Source organism: Vanessa cardui, chromosome 2 (assembly GCF_905220365.1).
Source record: "Vanessa cardui chromosome 2, ilVanCard2.1, whole genome shotgun sequence".
NCBI lineage: Eukaryota > Metazoa > Arthropoda > Insecta > Lepidoptera > Nymphalidae > Vanessa > Vanessa cardui.
The window spans coordinates 7,660,385-7,679,859 of NC_061124.1; the positions used below are offsets into that span (position 1 = coordinate 7,660,385).

The 19,475-nt window shown below is 36.4% G+C and overlaps 2 protein-coding genes and 1 non-coding gene across 3 annotated transcripts in view; 1 reads left to right on the forward strand and 2 right to left on the reverse strand.

Moving 5' to 3' along the window:
- Positions 1–1,089: 1,089 nt before the first annotated feature.
- LOC124540447 (uncharacterized protein K02A2.6-like) lies at positions 1,090–7,224 on the reverse strand. Its single transcript, XM_047118025.1, has 3 exons — positions 7,135–7,224; positions 4,260–4,949; positions 1,090–3,758 (listed from the first exon to the last, which is right to left on the reverse strand). Exons 2-3 carry the CDS (start codon positions 4,936–4,938, stop codon positions 1,090–1,092), a joined length of 3,348 nt encoding a protein of 1,115 aa, XP_046973981.1. The 5' UTR covers positions 4,939–4,949; positions 7,135–7,224.
- Positions 7,225–9,817: 2,593 nt separating this feature from the next.
- LOC124540456 (anoctamin-5-like) overlaps positions 9,818–19,475 on the reverse strand; it is a 40,329-nt gene continuing 30,671 nt past the window's right edge. Inside the window, exons 19-20 of the mRNA XM_047118054.1 lie at positions 17,890–17,990; positions 9,818–9,967 (exon numbers count right to left, since the gene is read on the reverse strand). Coding sequence (XP_046974010.1) covers positions 9,818–9,967; positions 17,890–17,990 — 251 coding nt within the window. The remainder of the gene's footprint in view (positions 9,968–17,889; positions 17,991–19,475) is intronic.
- Positions 10,103–10,209, forward strand: LOC124542953. The gene has a single exon (XR_006967411.1). It is a non-coding gene; the product is annotated as a U6 spliceosomal RNA (small nuclear RNA).

Sequence of the window (19,475 nt, forward strand, 5' to 3'; positions counted from 1 at the left end):
TTTCACTGGTAGATAACTGATATAATAAGGAGTAACTTAAGCTACAATAATATATATTTTTTTATTATAATAATAATAATAATTGAAATTAACATTAATGACTGATTACAAGTTAGAAGTTGTTTTTTATTTTAGTTTTAAGAAAAAGAATGACATTATATATATATATATATATATATATATATATATATATATATATATATATATATATATATATATATATATATATATATATATTTATTATATTATAGTGTTATTTCAGTAGTTCGAGATGGCCAATATAATATAATATATATATATATATATATATAATATTATCGTTTTACAATGATGATTCAATGTCTCTATCTTTTTCTAGAATGCCCCACGCTATAGTCCAATTATTGTATAATTACAGCTCAACAATATTTAAAATAAGAAATAGTGTTACATGCCAGTATTAAATGCTATGCCATATAAAATAATATTAACCCTTTCACCGCCAGAGTCGGATTTATCCGACACAAAACCCTGTCTATTATATATTCAATTTCTAAAGGTATTATGATGTTTTAGCCTAAAATACATATTTTTTTCGAAAGTTTATCTATTCAACTTTTTATTTAGTCTTATAATTCACATTTACTGTATCAAGAAACAAAATAAAATACTATTTCATTACGGTAAATTTACTAATATTTTTCAGGAGAAAATGCATTGACTTCCAACGCCTGTGTCATATTTATCCGACCGTAGTGATGAGACATAATGTTAGAATTTATAAGGTATGGAATATTTATAAACAAAAATATTGTATTAGATACCAAGTTATTTAATGAAAAAAGCACATTATGTTTGTAAAATGCTTGATAACACCAACCACTATCACTAGATATACACTAACCAATGACACTCGTGCGCACGCTACGCCGGTCAAACACTGAATGCCCCTCACCCCACCCCTGTATTCTACACCTGTATACTACATCCCTTCCTTCTTTTAAGAAAACAAATAATTGCATATAATCAGGTTGTAGCTATTTAATGATAATCAAACACTTTCATCATAATAGATTTGATGCTTACGATGATACATATATAAGGGAATAATCAGTTTTCAGCTTCAGGATCCATTTCACTATTTTCACTTTGATCGACAACTTTCCAATTATTATTTTCCACTCTTTTTAAATGAATAATATTTCTACGATATTCTTTTCCTGTTAAGTCGTTCCTTACTCTAACGTCTCCGCCATATACATCTGTTACCGTATGAGCTTCTGGGTTAAAGTTTGGTGTTAGTTTATTTTCCTTGGTCATATTTTTTATATAGACTTTTTCACCGATTTCTAAATTACTATCCACAGCTTTTCTTTTCATGTCAGCATATTCTTTTCCTTTGTCTTTTATTTCTTTGTCTCTGTCTCTTACCTCTGAATCTGTTATTTTATTTTCAATATCTGCTGCTATTGGTATTTTATCACGGAATTGTCTACGAAAGAATAGTTCTGCTGGGGTTTTCCCAGTTGTAGTATGAGGTGTGCTATTATACATTATCATGTATTCTAAAAGATCATCTTTCCACTCTTTCTTTTCTAGCTGACTAATTCTTAATCGCTTAAGCACATCTCTATTCTGGCGTTCGACTTCACCATTCATTTGCGGAAAATAGGGGATGGTATTATTTATTGTAATGCCACATTCCTTACAAAATTCCCTAAAATTCTCGCTAGTAAATTGGTTACCGTTGTCACATGTCAGCGTCACAGGGTATCCGAGCCGAGAAAATATTTCTTTAAGTGCATTAATCGTTCCTGCGGCTGTAACATTCTTCATGACTTTTATCTCCTTATACCGACTAAAGTAATCTACAAGAACGAGTAAATAATCATTTGATGGCAGTGGTCCTAGGAAATCGATCGCCACATCAATCCAGGGCTCAACTGGGAGAACTCTTCTTTTAATCGGATGAGGTGGATTTGGTGCTGAAACAAGCGTACACCCTTTGCAAGCCTTAACTCTATTCTCAGCATCCCTGTCGATCTTTGGCCACCATATCTTGGTTCTAAGGCGTGTCTTCATGGCTACTATACCGGGATGTCCTTGATGAGCAGCTTCGAGAACTCTGTTACGAAGTTTTTTCGGGATAATAAGCTTATTAGCCCTTAATGCTTTATTGCCATGGAAACAAATCTCAGTTTGAAAAGGTTTATAAGCAATAACCGATTCATCCCACTTATTATCGAAAACTGCGTTTTTTAATGCTGTTATCTCAACGTCTGTTGCACTGGCTGAATCAATTTCGTTTAGGGGTACTGCAACTGGTCTGCTATATTCGATAATTGAATTAAGATAGTTTTCACTGTCGAATGGTATCGGTTCATTTGATAAACAAAGCCGAGAAATTGCGTCTGCGATATTGTCTTTACCCGGGCGGTAGACAACCTTGTACTTGTAAGCTTGCAACCGAAGTACCCATCGTTCAATACGTGCACAAGGTTTAGATCTGGGCCCAAAGGTGGTCTCCAAGGGTTTGTGATCGCTGATGAGATCAAACTCTTTACCTAAAAGATATATTTTAAAGTGCTCCACAGCCCATACCAATGCCAACGCTTCCTTTTCGGTTTGGCAATATCTCTTCTCACAGTCAGTAAGGCTCTTATTACCAAACGCTATCACACGAGGGCCTTTACGATCTATTTGTATGAGCACCGCCCCTAGTCCAACTGGAGAAGCATCTGCTATTATTTGTGTCTTATCTGCCGGATTGTAATAACCTAGTGTTTTTATCTCTGACAACTGTTGCTTAAGGCTTTCAAATGCCTGGTCTTGTATACTCTTCCAAAACTTTTGAATGTTTGCAGATTTATTCAATTTAAGTCGAACTAGTTGTCGAAGGGGTTCTGTAAACGATGCCAAATTAGGAATCCATTTTCCTACGTAATTAACTAACCCAAGAAAGCTCTGTATTTCTTCGACAGTGGATGGCCTTCGCGCAGACTGAATTGCCTGAATATATTTAGCTAAGGGTTTTATCCCTTCTGCTGTTAGTTCATGTCCTAGAAATTCTATTCTATTCGTTTTGAAGATGCACTTAGCTTCGTTAAGGAGAACATTATTATCCTTTAGTACTTGCAGTACTTTATTGAGACGTCTGTTGTGCTCCTGTTCGTCAGACCCATAGATGATAATATCATCTATGAAGTTAGCAGTACCTTCGCAACCTAATAATAACCTCTCTAATACTTTTTGGAACATTTCAGGTGCACATGATACACCAAACATCAGTCTTTTATAACGAAACAATCCTTTACTGGTGCTGAAAGTGGTAATATATCTGCTGCTTTCATCAATTTCTAATTGGTGAAAAGCATTTTTTATATCGAGTCGGGAGAAATACTTGGCTTGCCTAAAATTTGGCAATAGTTCATCCATTGTAGGGAGTGGGTGATTTTCTCTAATAATGGCCTCATTTGCTCGTCTCATGTCAATACAGATCCGAACCTCACCATTTTCTTTCAATACTGGTACCATTGGAGAAACCCATGCTGACGGTCCATTAACCTCTTCAATTATGTCAGCTTCTTTAAGTTCGATAAGTTTTTTGTTCACTTTTTCTTCTAAGAGGATTGGTATTCTCCTATACGGTTGGATAACTGGTGCTATTTCTTTATTAATGGGAATTTGAATGGTGACATCTTTGAATTTGGGAAAGGTGCTGATATTATTGACAGGGATACCAACTCGAAGAGCATTAAGTTGTATTGCACTGACTTTACCTAGAAGATTACGGGTACCATTCCGAATTACATAAAAAGTTGCGGTTTTAGTAATTCCACCGTCGATAGTTATATTGGCGTCAAATGCGCCTAGAATATCTAAGGGTTTTTGACTACCGTAAGGCAATAATATTTTATCAGGATTCTTGATTTGATTAAACGCCTTTACCTTTTGACCTTTTAAATATTCCCATGTCTTATCTGTGATAATGTTGCATTTACTGCCAGAGTCAATCAGCATTTCAATGACAACACCCCCGATTTTACAATTAACAATTGCATCATCATCTAAATGAAATATGTAGTCTACTTCCTCTGTATTTTTGTAAGATTTATTAACTCTTTGTCTTTTGGTTCTATCCGTTTTTCCATCGTTATTTGTTTGTGTTTTCCGTTTCTGTCATTTAGTCCTACAATAGTCTTTATAATGTCCGACAATCCCGCATTTTAAGCATTTTCTTTCTCTTGCTGGACAACTGCCATCAAAAGACAGGTGTCTACTACTGCCACACCTGAAGCATGTCTTTGAAGAGCTCTGATTTGTAGAAGGAAATTTCCGAGTATCCAATTTATTAATATCTGATTTATTTGTGTCACATATTTTACTTGAACCTGGTTTGTCAAACATATCAAGTTGCCTGTTGACGGTTTCGAGTGTGGTGGCGATTGTAATAACCTGTTGAAGAGTGACACTATCACCCGCTGATAGGATTTTCTTCCTTAGTTCTGCGCTTTGGCCTTTTTCGACGATTTGATCTATTAAATGTTCATCCTTAGCAGCATATTGGCATTTATCAGCTTGATTTCGCAGTCTTACTAAAAATGTTTCGAATCTTTCTCCTTCCTCTTGTTTCATAAGTCGAAAGATGTACCTTTCATAATATCGACTTTGTTTAGGGGAGAAATATCCATCTAATTTCTCTATTGCAATTTTATAAACATCTACATTATCAATTTCGTCTACGTGAGCTCCGGGCAGGTTGTAATATACTTCTTGAAGAGCAAGACCACCAATATGCAAGAGGGTTGCTCGTTTTTTCCCACTTGAGTCAATATTGGCAGCTAGGAAATATATATCAAGGGCTCTTTTCCATTTTTCCCATCTGACCCCCACTGGAACTGGGTCACCTTCACAATCAAAATGTTCGAGACCTGGAAGCGCTGATGTTATCTGAGCCATAATGGGGCGATCTGTAACAATCGCATAACTGCTTATAATTTGTTTAAAGTTACACAAAGGTACTTGTAACCCAACCATTCAAACAACCTGTCCACTTAAACAGAATGGTCTATCTTATTGACCTTCTTAGCCTCTCATATTGACTATAAACCATAACGATATTTACAAGATCCAATAATACAACGAAATAGCCTTTCTTATTGACCATTCATTAACCACACGGTCTCTCATATTGACCTTTTAACAACAGTCTTTCTCCAAAGACATCTTTTAACACTTCATTATAAAAGTCTATCTCATTAACTTTTCATTTACACAGGGCCTCTCATACTGACCTCTCAATAAAACACGGTTTCTTCTATCAATTATCACACCATTTGTGTTTACTAGTGACCTATCTATTGGTCTTCCATGTTCTCATTTTATATTTATATGTTTATCTTAAATGTATTCACAATACATAATTATGATTACGTATTTATTCCATATAAATATTAGGTTGGGGAAAAAGTCTTTTCGCATATAGTATGTATGAACTTGTAATAAAATCTCTTTGGCTATACCATTTGTATCTGGCTGGTTTTGGTATCATTAAAAAGTTTTAATTTTAAAGAAGGCACTTCCAAATTCAAATTAGGAATTTGTGTGATTTTCATTTGTTTTTGTTGTTGTTAAAATGAGTGAATCTAAAGAAGAAATTTGATACATTTTAAAATTTTACTATAAAAAAGGTAAAAATGCAACTCAAGCCGCGAAAAAAAATTGTGATGTTTATGGACCTAATGCAGTATCTGTGAGAGTAGCGCAAGTTTGGTTTAAGCGTTTTCAAGCCGGAAATTTTGATATCAAAGATGCATCTCGCTCTGGTCGCCCTGTTACGGACAAAATTGATGCCATTTTTGAAAAAGTGGAGCAAGTTCGGCATATTAGTAGTTACGATGTAGCTGAAGAACTGGCAATTGACCACAAAACGGTTTTGACTCATTTGAATAAAGCTGGTACACAAAAAAGCTCGATATATGGGTGCCTCATGAACTCACTGAAAGAAACCTAATGAACCGTGTACTCATTTGTGATTCTTTATTACGACGTAATGAAACCGAACCATTTTTGAAGAAGCTGATAACTGGTGATGAAAAGTGGATCAAATACAACAAGAACGTGCGAAAAAGATTGTGGTCAAAGGCCGGTCAAGCTTCACAGACTGTGGCAAAACCCGGATTAACTCGCAACAAGGTAATGCTGTGTATATGGTGGGATTGGAAGGGCATCATTCATTATGAGCTGTTACCGCCCGGCAGGACAATCGATTCAGAACTGTATTGCGAACAATTGATGAGATTGAAGCAAGAAATTGAGAGAAAGCAGGCAGAATTGATCAACAGAAGGGGTGTGGTTTTTCACCGTGACAACGCTAGACCTCACACATCTTTAGCCACTCAACAAAAATTACGAGAGTTTGGCTGGGAGGTATTAATGCATCCGCCGTATAGTCCTGACCTTGCACCTTCAGATTTTCATCTGTTTCGGTCTCTGCAGAATTCCTTAGGCAGTGTCAGGTTAACATCACAAGAGGACTGCCAAAACCACTTGTCGCAGTTTTTCGATCAGAAGTCCGAAAATTTTTACAGCAATGGGATCATGTCACTACCAACAAGAGGCAAAAAGTTATGGAACAAAATGGCACCTACATACTTTAGTCAAATTTAAATAAACTATAAAAAAACTTTTTGAATTTTCATATAAAATACGAAGAAACTTTTTCCCCAACCTATTAAATACTTACAAATATACGTATTAAACATACAAATATCTTAGATACACATCTGTTAATAACATAGGTATATAGTACATAAGGCATGATATAATAAACCTTTCGTTCAAGTTAAATCTTTGACTATAAGAAATCATAACAATTAATTTATACCGATAACATATAACGATAGCAGATTAAGATACATTAATTACGTTATTCTATCGAGTACGCTCATCAGTTTATGAATTCATCTTACATTTATTTACAATAAAATGTGGTAAACAACATGACTCAACGCGGCTGGTCGACTGGTCACCGTAATTACTTTAAAGGTGTAGTAAGAAAATCTGCTACCCACATTGTGACATTTTATCATAATATTAACCTTATCTCATCTTATTTCTTTTTTTTTTTCAAAATATTTGTGCATTAACACTTACGTTTTTCCTCGTCGCCACTTGTAAAATGCTTGATAACACCAACCACTATCACTAGATATACACTAACCAATGACACTCGTGCGCACGCTACGCCGGCCAAACACTGAATGCCCCTCACCCCACCCCTGTATTCTACACCTGTATACTACAATGTTATTGTTATTTAATAACGTGTGGTTTTTAATCTGTGTAAATATATATTTTTCTAAGAAATTAGTGATTTAGATATTTCTGTATAGATAACTACAAATTGAAATTCCCATCCCTAGACTGTGTCCACTTTGCTAATATAGCCAGCGCCTGTGTCGGATAAACACGACCGTTCATGACGTCACAAACGAGTTGAACCGTATGGAACTTTCGATTAGTGTTGCGCGTGTTTTTGTAATAGTTTATGTTCCTGTTTTAATTCCCATGACGACCGCTGAAGAATTAATACGGATTCTAGACAAAATTCAATATTGATGAACAGGTTATAATTTGTATTCATTTTTTTTTAGTTATTTTTTTAGTGTTATTTCAACTGAGGTAGGATTACAGCAGGACATATCCTCCTCGAAATATGGAGTAGCCTGTCGGTAAGGTGACCAGAGCTCCTGGGGGGTGTTCGGCAATGCGCTTGCGGTGCTTTTAGTTTTTAGTGTTACAAGCCACGGTTGTCACTTACCATCAGGTGAGCCCTACGCTTGTTTGTCGACTTAGTTGTATAAAAATTATAATAATAATAGTAATGTATCATTTTTTAAATTTTCATTCAGTAGTAGTAGTATACTGTAGTAGGTAAGTATATATGTAGTTGTTGGTTAACCAAGCTCGTAAATACAATATAATTATTATAGCGAAATATCGACATCAACATCGAAAAATGTACCCACAACCCTATTTGTTATAGCAATTATTTTATTTTTAAATGTTCCGGGCGCAGGGGGCACGCCAATCGGTAAAAAGTCTGGCGTTGAAAGGGTTAATTACAGTTTTACAAATTATTGATCAATTAATTACAATAATAATTGTATATAATAAAGTAAATTCAATAGCTCCTGCTATATTAATAATATGCAGTAATAATGTGATATAAATTATGATATAGAAACAAATGTCATAAAACCGTATTAAAGGCTAAGGTTACTCTCGTAACAATTGTAATTTCAGTAGTTCGGGATGGCCAAAATAATATTATCGTTTTACAATGATGCTTCAATGTCTCTATCTTTTGCTAGAATGCCCCACGCTATAGTCCAATTGTTTTATAATAACAGCTCAATAATATTTAAAATAAGAAATAGTGTTACATGCCAGTATTAAATGCTATGCCATATAAAATAATATTAATTACAGTTTTACAAATTATTGATCACTTAATTACAATAATAATTGTATATAATAGAGTAAATTCAATAGCTCATGCTATATTAATAATATGCAATAATAATGTTATATAAATTATGATATAGAATCAAATGTCATAAAACCGTATTGAAGGCTAAGATTACTCTCGTAACACATTATTATTGCATATGTAATTTCAGTAATTCGTGATATAGTAATGATTCCTTTTTTACAATGATGCCCTCTTTTATATCTTTTTCTTTATGCTTGACAATCATCCAATTGTTTTTCTTATGACAGCTAAATCATTTTCAAAGAACGAAGCAGTGCTATATGCCAGTATGAAATGATATTCCATATAATATATATATATATATATATATTTGTCGGATCGACAGCGACATCAGTACGATCGGCAGACATCATAGGGGCGTATTACTAGGGTGATCGAGCAATGAGGGAACCGCGAATACAGGAACACGTTTAGTCTACGTTTAAAGTCCTTAATACACTAATTCAGTATCACACTGGCAACGAAGCGAATGACAGTTCCTAGGATGGAGGTACTGGTCTTCACGAGAGCGGAATCGTAAGTGAGTCGTCTCTGAGCGCCTCCACCGGGTAGGCTCCGTCGTAGCACGAAGTTAGTCGCGTCGTGACGTAACGATAGTGCTGCCGCCACGCGGGATTCGTGCCGCGCTTCGTTACGCTATGGAATTCATGACCGTCTCCGACATATTCATTATAGTTGTACAAATTATTGATTAATTCATTACAATAATAATTGTGTGAATAATAAAGTAAATGTAATAGTTCCTGTTATATTAATAATATGTACTAATAATAATGTGATGTAATGAATGTTATAATGCAATGACATAACACCACAGTGAAGGCTAGGGCTACTCGCTAACACATATTATTAATATAGCAGGGGCTATTGAATTTACTTTATTATATACAATTATTATTGTAATTAATTGATCAATAATTCGTTAAACTGTAATTAATATTCTTTTATATGGCATAGCATTTAATACTGGCATGTAACACTGTTTCTTTTTTTAAATATGATTGAGCTGTCATTATAAAACAATTGAACGATAGCGGGGCATTCTAACAAAAGGCGTCATTGTAAAACGATAATATTATTTTGGCCATCCCGAACTACTGAAATTACAAATATTATTTTGGCCTCGCAAGATGTTTATATACCTATAGGTATACAAACACATATACACAATCCCTCATGAATGCTATATACATACATGATGATATGGTAATAATGCAAAAAAAAATTAAATTATATAAACAATAAAACAATAATTATGGTAAATAATATTTTATTTTAGCCTCAATGCACAGAGTTATATGTACCTAAAAAACTTTTGCGGACATAGAATTCCTGTTTAATTTGTTCCTCCTTATTAATTATGACTCTGATATCGTCAGTCTTTGCAGGTAATAAAATATGTAATAAAATTGTAATTGCTAGGATGAAGGCCTAGGAAACGAGAAATATTTTCCTTAGAAATTATGTTACTTTATATAATTGCTTTATGTATATTAGAGTAATAGTGCCTCTACAATGGGTAAACAAACTACTTTGATCTCGAATATGATAGGTAGGAAATAATCTGTACTCGCTTCGGCAGTATATATACTAAAATTGGTACGATACAGAGAAGATTAGTATGGCCCCTGCGCAAGGATGACACGCAAAATAGTGAATAAGATTCAACGTTCGGACGTCTTCGACGGAGGTTGTGTTGAATACTGCGATTAAATTTTACGACTTGAGGAATTTAAACGACATCTGGCTTGAAAACTGGTTTGCTTTATCTCTGACGCGTAACATCTGGACTATTTACTTTGTTTATCGGAATGTTTTTGTTGTTGTCAATTGGTCTTTTTAGATCTTATTTATTGTTTCACATTTATGTATTTATATTAATATAAATACATATATTGTTTGTTTGGTTGTTTTTTTATGTTGTTTGTTCTCGGTGATGGTAGTCGACAGCGAGTTATCGTCCGATGCTCTAATTTGGCGAAAAGAGCCCTCGCCTAAGCTACTTTTAACTCCGATTCTGATACGGAGAGAGAGACGAGGATGGCAGCAAAAAGCAGCCTGCTATTCGCGGCAAAACTACTGAAGGTCGTGGAAGTGGGCTCGCTCGGGCTAAGGCCTAGCTGAAGGCCAAGGCCAATGAGGCTAGAGAGGAGGCCTTCGAACGATCGCTTCGTAGTCGAGCGTTTCGAAAGGAACCTCCTCAGACTGTTTTGGACTCCGAAGAATCTTCTTACTCGGATGTCCACATCAAGGATACCACAAAAATGGGCACGAAGGAACTTCGCGCACAGGCTGGTCGTAGCGCAGCCCTCATTTTGGAGGTGGCACAAAAGTCCTCCAACTTAAAAGGAGGATTTGGCAAGAAGCTGAGAGAGTCGGCGGCTGCACTACAGGCGATTGTAGATGCTTTAGCGTCTCGTACGGAAGCCGAGGAGACTCGAAATCTCCGCGCAAAAAAAAAGAGGTGGACAGCCTTAAGGCCGAGGTGAAGGCTCACCGTCGCGATTTTAGATACGGCCCATGGCCGCTGTGGTAAATGAGGCGTCCACCACCTCCACACAGAATGCTCGAATGGTGGACAGAATAAAAGCCTCAATTATATCGACGATAGGAATTATGCTCAACGCCCGATTTGCCGAATTGGAGGAACGCCTCCCTCCTGCAAAAATACAGCGCCCTCCATTAGCTGCGGATAAGAGGCGGGAATCAGCGTAGAAAATTGCTGTGTCCCAAGCGCAGGCAGTCCATTCGGCTCCACCGCTGAATTCCGCACCTCTACATAAGCGGGTGCCACCAGCTGCCCCACCGGCACCTGTCGCTGGCTGTTCAAGCGCCGTGTCAGAGACAACTCCGCCTCAAGTGGTCCAGGGGATGTCCTGGTCCACTGTAGTTAAAAAGGGAAACAAGGGGAAACAGCCTTCGGCTGGAACGATTGCCACGGAGGCGCACACGGTGCTCAAAGCACCTCAAGCGCTTAAGCCCAAGTTGACTGCTTCTCGTACAGCTGCAGTAGTGGTTACGCTGCAGCCGGAAGCGGAGAAGAAAGGCGTAACATATGTCCAGGTCTTGGAGCGAGCTGAGCAAGGCATAAAACTGCAGGAACTCGGGATCAACGGAGGGTTAAAAGTCCGACGTTCCGCGACGGGAGCCAGAGCACTGGAGCTGCCGAGAGCACAGTCGGACCAGGCAGACAAACTAGCCGACAAGCTCCGCACAGTGTTAGATGGGGTGGCCAGCGTCGTTCACCCCGTAAGAAAAGTGGACATTAAGGTGACGGGGCTAGATGACTCCGTCAACAAAGATAAGATTATCGCCGCCATCGCTCGCGAGGGTAATTGCCCCACTGAAGTCGAGAGATTACACGTGGGCCCGAGTATGGTCCGCGTCATGTCCGATTGCTGCGGCGAAGAAGCTGTCTGACGCCGGTCGTCTCTTGGTTGGGTGGAGCTCGGCTAGGGTATACATGTTGGAGCAGTGCCCTCTGCGCTACTATAAAGTGCATGGGCCCTGGCCATACAAGGATACTATGACCATTCAGTGCGGATCGAGGGAGCCTTTGCTTTCGGTGCAAAGTTAATGGTCACAAATCGGCTGAATGCACCGGGAAGCTGCGCTGCGCGGTATGCGCAGACGTCGGCAAGCCCTCCGGGCACGTGATGGGGTTAAAGGAATGTAAATCACGAAAGGTGAGGTGGTCCTCGCTACCCAGATGTTACCATCTTCAGGATTTTTTTTCGAATTTAGCATTAACATCTATCGGGGTACAAACTGGCTTACATTCAGACATATTAAACCGGTCCAGTATTAGGTTAACATATTTTTCTTGATCTAACATAATCATACCCGTATCTCGGTTTCTATTTATGTTTATGCCAATACAATTCTTCATTTCACCAAGGTCTTTCATGGTGCATTCTCCTTTTAACTTGTTTTTAATTTCTGTTGTTTTATCCTTATTATTTGTGAATATCATAAGAAAATCCACCCATACTGCAATGAATATAATTGTAGACTCATTTACTAAATAATAAATACAGGGATCCACATGAGATCTTTGTAAGCCAATTTTTAATAAAATATTATTCAATTTAAGATTCCTTGTTAGCTTAGTTGCTTTTCTTTCCTTTTTCCTTCCTAATTTGTTTGTGTCCATAAATTGATTTATGTAAAATACAGACTAGATCATTTCCTTTGTAGTATTCGGTTGGGACATGAATATCTCAGTATCAATGTCACCCTGAAAAAAAATACTTATAGCATCCATCTGAAACATTTCAAAATCATACTTCGCAGCCAGTGAAAATAAAAAACGAACAGATGTATATCTTACAATAGGAGCTTATGTCTCATCAAAGTCACTTCCTTTTCTATGAGCATACCCTTTGATAACCAACCTTGCTTTAAAACGGATAATCTAATCTAATCAATTTTTTCATTGGTTTTAGTTTTATGAACCCTTTTACACGGCTTTTTTCAGATGGCGCATCAACCAGTGACCTAGTTTTGTTTTTGATCAGGGAGTCATACTCTTCTTGCATAGCCCTTTTCCATTGATTAGCGTGAGATGATGATAATACCTCGTCCGCTGTTTGAGGATCATATAAATTAAGCACTGGACAGAAATAACTTATATCATGGTCATCTGTTTCTGTATACTTAATAGTTCTCCGTGGGCGTAAATTTATCTTTCTTATTTGTGACCCGACTTGATCAATCGATTGCTCTGGTATGTCAGAAGAATCGTCATTTTCCCACGCCAGACTGATAGTCCTCGCTTGACTCACCAGTTAAATGATCATCCGTACAGGTTTCTTCAAGTGACTGTATTTCTGGACTGCTGTTGTTAGATGTACGAGGTAAGTATAGATTATTATCATATCTTATCATGTTTTCTAAAAATACTACACTTCTACATTTTATTATTTTATTAATATCTGGATCAAATATTCGGTATCCTTTGGTAGATTCGCAACAACCAACAAACAATAACTTTCTGGATTTGGAGTCCCATTTGAGCCATTTTTCTTTTAGAACTTGTGTCATTATTTCGCAGCATTTCGCAGCCAAATACTTTTAAATTAGACAAGTTTGGTTTCTTACCAGTCCACATCTCCATAGGAGTTTTACCTGTTATTTATATATGCTGCCGTTGCAAGAGCTTCTGCCCAGAACTGTTTTTTAAGGTTAGCATCAAACAACATACATTTTGCTCTTTCGACAAGACACCTATTCATCCGTTCAGCTAGATCATTCTGCTGGGGTGAGTAAGGAGTATTTGTTTGATGCTTAATCCCATGTTTGTTCAAGAAGTTTTCAAATTCTCTATTGCAATATTCTTTGCCATTATCAGAACGAATTGCTTTTATATTTCTCTCATGTTCATTTTCTACTTTGTTTTTGTAATCTTTGAAAACTTCTACAACATTCAATTTATTTTTCAAAAAATAGACCTGAACTCGTCTTGTGCAGTCATCTATGAATGTAATAAAATATTTCATACCTCCTAAAGATTCTTGTTCCATTGGTCCACATAAATCAGTGTGGACTAGCTGCAGTGGTTTTGATGTCCTTGAACCATATTTTATTTTGGTTTATTTTTATTTTAATTATTTTCACAGTATTATGTCATATTGCATATTACTTTGGGGTAACGCTGCAGATATTGAATCTGTCTTTATTATACAAAAGAGGGCAATCCGGTCTATTTATAAACTTGGAGCTAGAGACTCTCTTCGGGATGTTTTTAACAAAGTAGGAATACTCACTGTTGCGTCGCAATATATTTACAACAATATATATTCACAATAACATTGATCACTTTGATAAAATCAGTGATAATCATTGTATATGCACTAGGAGTAACGATAAGCTTATAACGCCAAGTTTCCGACTCCGCAAAGTTAACAAATCTTTCTTGGGGCAAGGTATCCGTTTTTATAATAAAATTCCGCAGACATTTTTAACTTTGCCTCTTCGTTAATTCAAATCGTTTATAAAAAATACATTTGTAAAAAGGCGTATTACTCGATACAAGATTTTGTAGATGTTAAAAAAACGTGGAATTAATACCTGTTGACTTCCACGCAGGATATGTTATTAACTATAATTGTATTAACTAACATGACTTTGTATTTTTTAAATGTTGAGAAAGAGTAACTACTCAGTTTCTTGCCGGTTCTTCACGGTAGAAACTACTTTCCGAACCGGTGGTAGCTTCACTTAATCGTTAAATGACGATTCCAAAGTGCTCGTAAAATCCCACTTGAATGAAGTTTATTTTGATTTTGGTTTTTGATTTTGAATGCTCTTGAAAGGCAATCTGAGAGATAGATAGTACAAGTAATAGGATCTTTATTTTTGTCTGACTGAACTCCCTCAGAACACTATGGCAGCTTGTTAACGTCTGAAAAATTCAGGTGGCCCATGCGTCTATGCCACAGAATTAAATCATTTAAGTTATCTGAACAAGACAGGTTAGAAAATACCTCTCTGTGTGTATTTAATAAATATAAATTGTTTACTTGTGTAGCTGAACACAGAAGCTTACCATTTTTATCATAGATATCACAAGCATCATTTCTAAAAATTACTTTACAGCCATTTTTGACCATAGAACTGACTGACAGGAGGTTTGCAGCAAGTTTAGGTACGTATAAAGCTTGTCTTACCTGAATTTTACTTTATTTATTATCATTAAGCAATAAATTGACCTTTCCCATACTTTCCACAGGTAGCGGTGTCTTACTGGCAACAGTTATGGTAGGTATCGGTGGACTTGTAACATCATACATCCAATCACATTTATTTGTCACGTGCATGGAGGCACCCGAGTCCACATACCACAATTCCGGATTTATGGTCTGAGGAGATGCTGAAAAACCTGCAACAAAACCTTTGTTTTCCTCTGTATTTTCTATATTCTTCTTTTTCAGAACACGACAGTTCTTAGTAAAATGTCCGTGTTTGTTGCACTTAAAACAATAAGATTCTTTGTAGGTATTTGTTGACTCGTATTGTTTTCCTTGAATAAACTTTTTCCTTGTGAAGAATGCTGAATTATCTGAACATTGAACTTCCTGCAAGAGTTTAGATTTAATAGAATCAGCACCGATCTTGATGCCAGAGCTCTCCAGACCTATTATCATGGGTTTATAAGCTTCAGGAAGATCGGCTAACATTAGTGTACCGAGCCATTCATCATCAATGTCGAATTTAATATACCTGAGCTCGTGGGCGGTCGACATTATTTTATTTACATAGTCATCCACGCTTAGAGAAGAATCGAGTGTAGTTGTTATCATATCTCTCAACAAGGCTACTCTCCTGTACAACCTGCTGTCATCGAAAGCCTGTTCTAAACTCTCCCAGACTTTTTTACATGTTGTTGCATTCTGAACATGTACATAAATTATAGGGTCCAGTAATAAAATCAATTTAGATTTTGCCTTGGTTTCTTTATTTCGATCTGTTATTAGTGCCGGTAACACAATTCCATAAATCATCAAGTTCAAAATATGCTTGGACTGCAAACTTCCAACTAGCATAATTATCTCTTGCAACAAGTATGTCGATGTGGAATGGATTGTAACCTGAATTCGACGTCTTCTATGCGTACTTATAATTTTTTCGCGAATATTGACCACAAAAAGTACGACAGACAATACACGACGGCCGGTTTTCTTAGTTTTACTGCGTTTATTTACTTTATTTCCATAAGTATCAATCAACCACGCTCTGCTACCATGTTGATTTTTCGGTGGAAATAAATAAAAAAAAAATGATTACATAGAAATTGCAACAACGTATATCGTAAGAAATTTATACTAGCTTACATGTCAGTTCAAATTATATTTTAAACTAAGAACACATATTTGTCAACTACTATATAACGTAGGTTGCGTTCTTATATGCCAAGACAGGGTCAACGGAGATCGGGCGAATCAGGGCTCTAGCCCAGCAAGCCCTGATCGTCCGATGGCATGAGGATCTTGGATCACCCACGGCGGGCCTAGCGACAGTGGAGTCGCTGGGTTGAAAGGAAGCACGGCACACTGTCGTACAGAATGATGCAGGTACTTACCGGACACGGATGCTTAGGTAAGTACCTGCACGGGATAGCGCGGCGGGAGGAGACACCCTCTTGCCACGAGTGTGGTGCGCCAGTGGACAAAAGCACACCCTTGCGGCGACTATGGGCGGGGAGCGTTATCAACGCCATGCTCAGAGGCGAGATGTGCTGGTCAGAGATGCGCTCCTTCTACGAAAGTGTCATGTCGCAGAATAATGCCGCGGAGCGGGCGTCACGGTAGCATGCGTAAGTGATCCCGTGCCGCCCGCCGAAAGATGGAGAGGGTACCGCTGGTTTTTTATTGGGTAAACCCCACTTTCCATCACGTCGCGTAATTCGTTGTTCCAGCGAGAAAAAAAACAAGGTAAGAAATAATCTTTGGTAGTCATTGTGAATTTGAAAAAACTACAATTTTAAATGATATTTGTAAATAAAGTTAAAGTGGATTGATAGAACGCAGTGGATTAATGCAACGATCCATGCAGAATTATGTGCACGTTTGCGTGATGCACGTACAAAACTGTAGCTTATGCATGTCATGTATTCCATTGTTGCTAGCACATGGAAGAAGTGTATTTATTACATAACAATAACAAAAACAGCCTGTAAAATATTGCCCGTAATGATTTCCTACCGCTAGGCTAAGGCCTCCTCTCCCTTTGAGGAGAAGGTTCAGAACATATACCATCACGCTGTTTCAATGCGGGATTGTGGAATACACATGTGGCAGAATTTCTATGAAATTAGACATGCAGGTTTCCTTACGATATTTATTTCACCGCTGAGCACGAGTATTGACAGAGAATTATAAATACAAATTAAGCACATTAATCCGCGAGCGTTAGCCGCCATCTTGGAAAGCGGTACTTAAATATATCGGAAAATATCAACAATAGGAGGAAAAGTTTAGTATAAAAAAAGGTGGGAAGTTTTGTTCTCTACAAAAAAGATTTCTTCTGCTTTTAACGTAAACCTTACCGTTTCCGAGATATATGCAAAAAACGTTTTCCAAGATGGCGGCGAACGCTCGCGGTTTCGGGCGACAGAAACTCGGTTTTATACTTGGGGGGCACCCTCCGACATAACCCAATCGAAAATCGAATCACGTAGAAGGATAATAAAACTAAAATTTTACTCTCGATGCTAAAAACTGGGAGAAAAATTTAAAAAAATATAAGGATTTATATTTTTTAAACAAATACTTTTCAATTTGTTTAAATCAAATATAAATTCTCGTGTCTTAAATCGTATCTTTAAAAAATATGTATGTATTTTATAAGATTACCTCACATATAATCAAGGATTCAGCTCTGTAACTAAATAGATGCCACCAAGCAAACAGTTGAGTGTTATCATAGATTTTATTTTCTTCAAGTAAGCAGAATTCTTAAAGCATAATTATATTATTTTGTTTTAGGTAGTAAAACACACACAGAAAGTACAAATGAATACAATAAATATTATACGACTAGGACTAATTGAAAGTTCTTGGTACTAGTTTGCCACCAAACACCAACATTTATGGTACATAAATACATATAATTTATGGTATATTTACTTTGCGATAAATATTATAAACTCTTCAGCAATATAGGTATATCGGGGACTTCTGCAGGTTGCCTACTTGTCAACAATTAACTTCAGGAATAATTTTGCTACTACGGACGGGATAGCGGACTCCACTCTTAATTATTTCACTCGATACATATAATAACTTAAGACTAAATATTTCTAATGAAATTTATGAATTATTTACTATGTAATTTCTAATAAGCATACGTACTGTATATATTAATAAATAACTAGTATTACTAAATACTTTTTATAATGTGTTAAAATATTTATTAACTTTTTGTTATCTAGCCCGTCCCGGCCTCGTACGGAATATAATCTTCCAAAAATATTTAAAATCAATAAGTTTGATAACAATTATACACGGTCAATGATGTTCTAGTAAACAGATATATTATTAACGCGCAAAAAGCTAAGACTATAAAACGTTCCAATTGGGACGTTTGCCTTAAGTCGCTTTACGTAGTAATACGTTTTGCGTAATTAAAACATCTAGTAATCCCTTTTACTTATTGTTTTTATCAAGCTATCCTTTTTACTTGTAACGAAATGTAAAATAAACAGTCCCCGGCGCGGCACACTTTTTTCTGTTGTTTGCTATGGATATAACATATCTGTTTATTAGAATATCATTGTACACGGTGTATAAATTCATTTATAGGTTATAGTTGACAGAGGGTACTATGAGTCTATCAATTAAATCCAGAAGACAACTTGGTAACCTAATTGCTTTGAATATTAATTATTCTATGTGTAATGTTACCAAGGATCATATATATAATAAAAATAATAACCTAATTTACATTAACACTGACAAAAGTAAGGATATTAAAATTTCATATTTTAAACTAAATAAAATGACAAAACCTATTATGCCCTGTTACTTAAATATTATACATCAACATATACAGGGCAAAGGTGGCAAAGATCATGAAATAGAATTATTTTCGGTTATAAAACTCATACATCATCATGTATTTTGTTTCACAGAGCATTGGATTAAAAGTTTTGACATATTTAATATCCCAAACTTTAAATTGTCAAGTACATTCTTAAGAGGAAATGCTATTCGTGGTGGATCATTAATATTACTACGGAATGATATCGTTTGTAAATCTCGAAAAGGTATTATTGTGGCTCTCTCTGTCGAGCGTACTATCGGACTATCCTGCGTGGAATTTCAGCAGTATATTATAGTCTGCGTGTACCGGCCCCCATCGGGAGATTTTTGCTTATTTGAGACCACTATGGAGAATGTTCTTAAAAAGATAAGTAAAAGTTATAAATATGTAGTTGTAT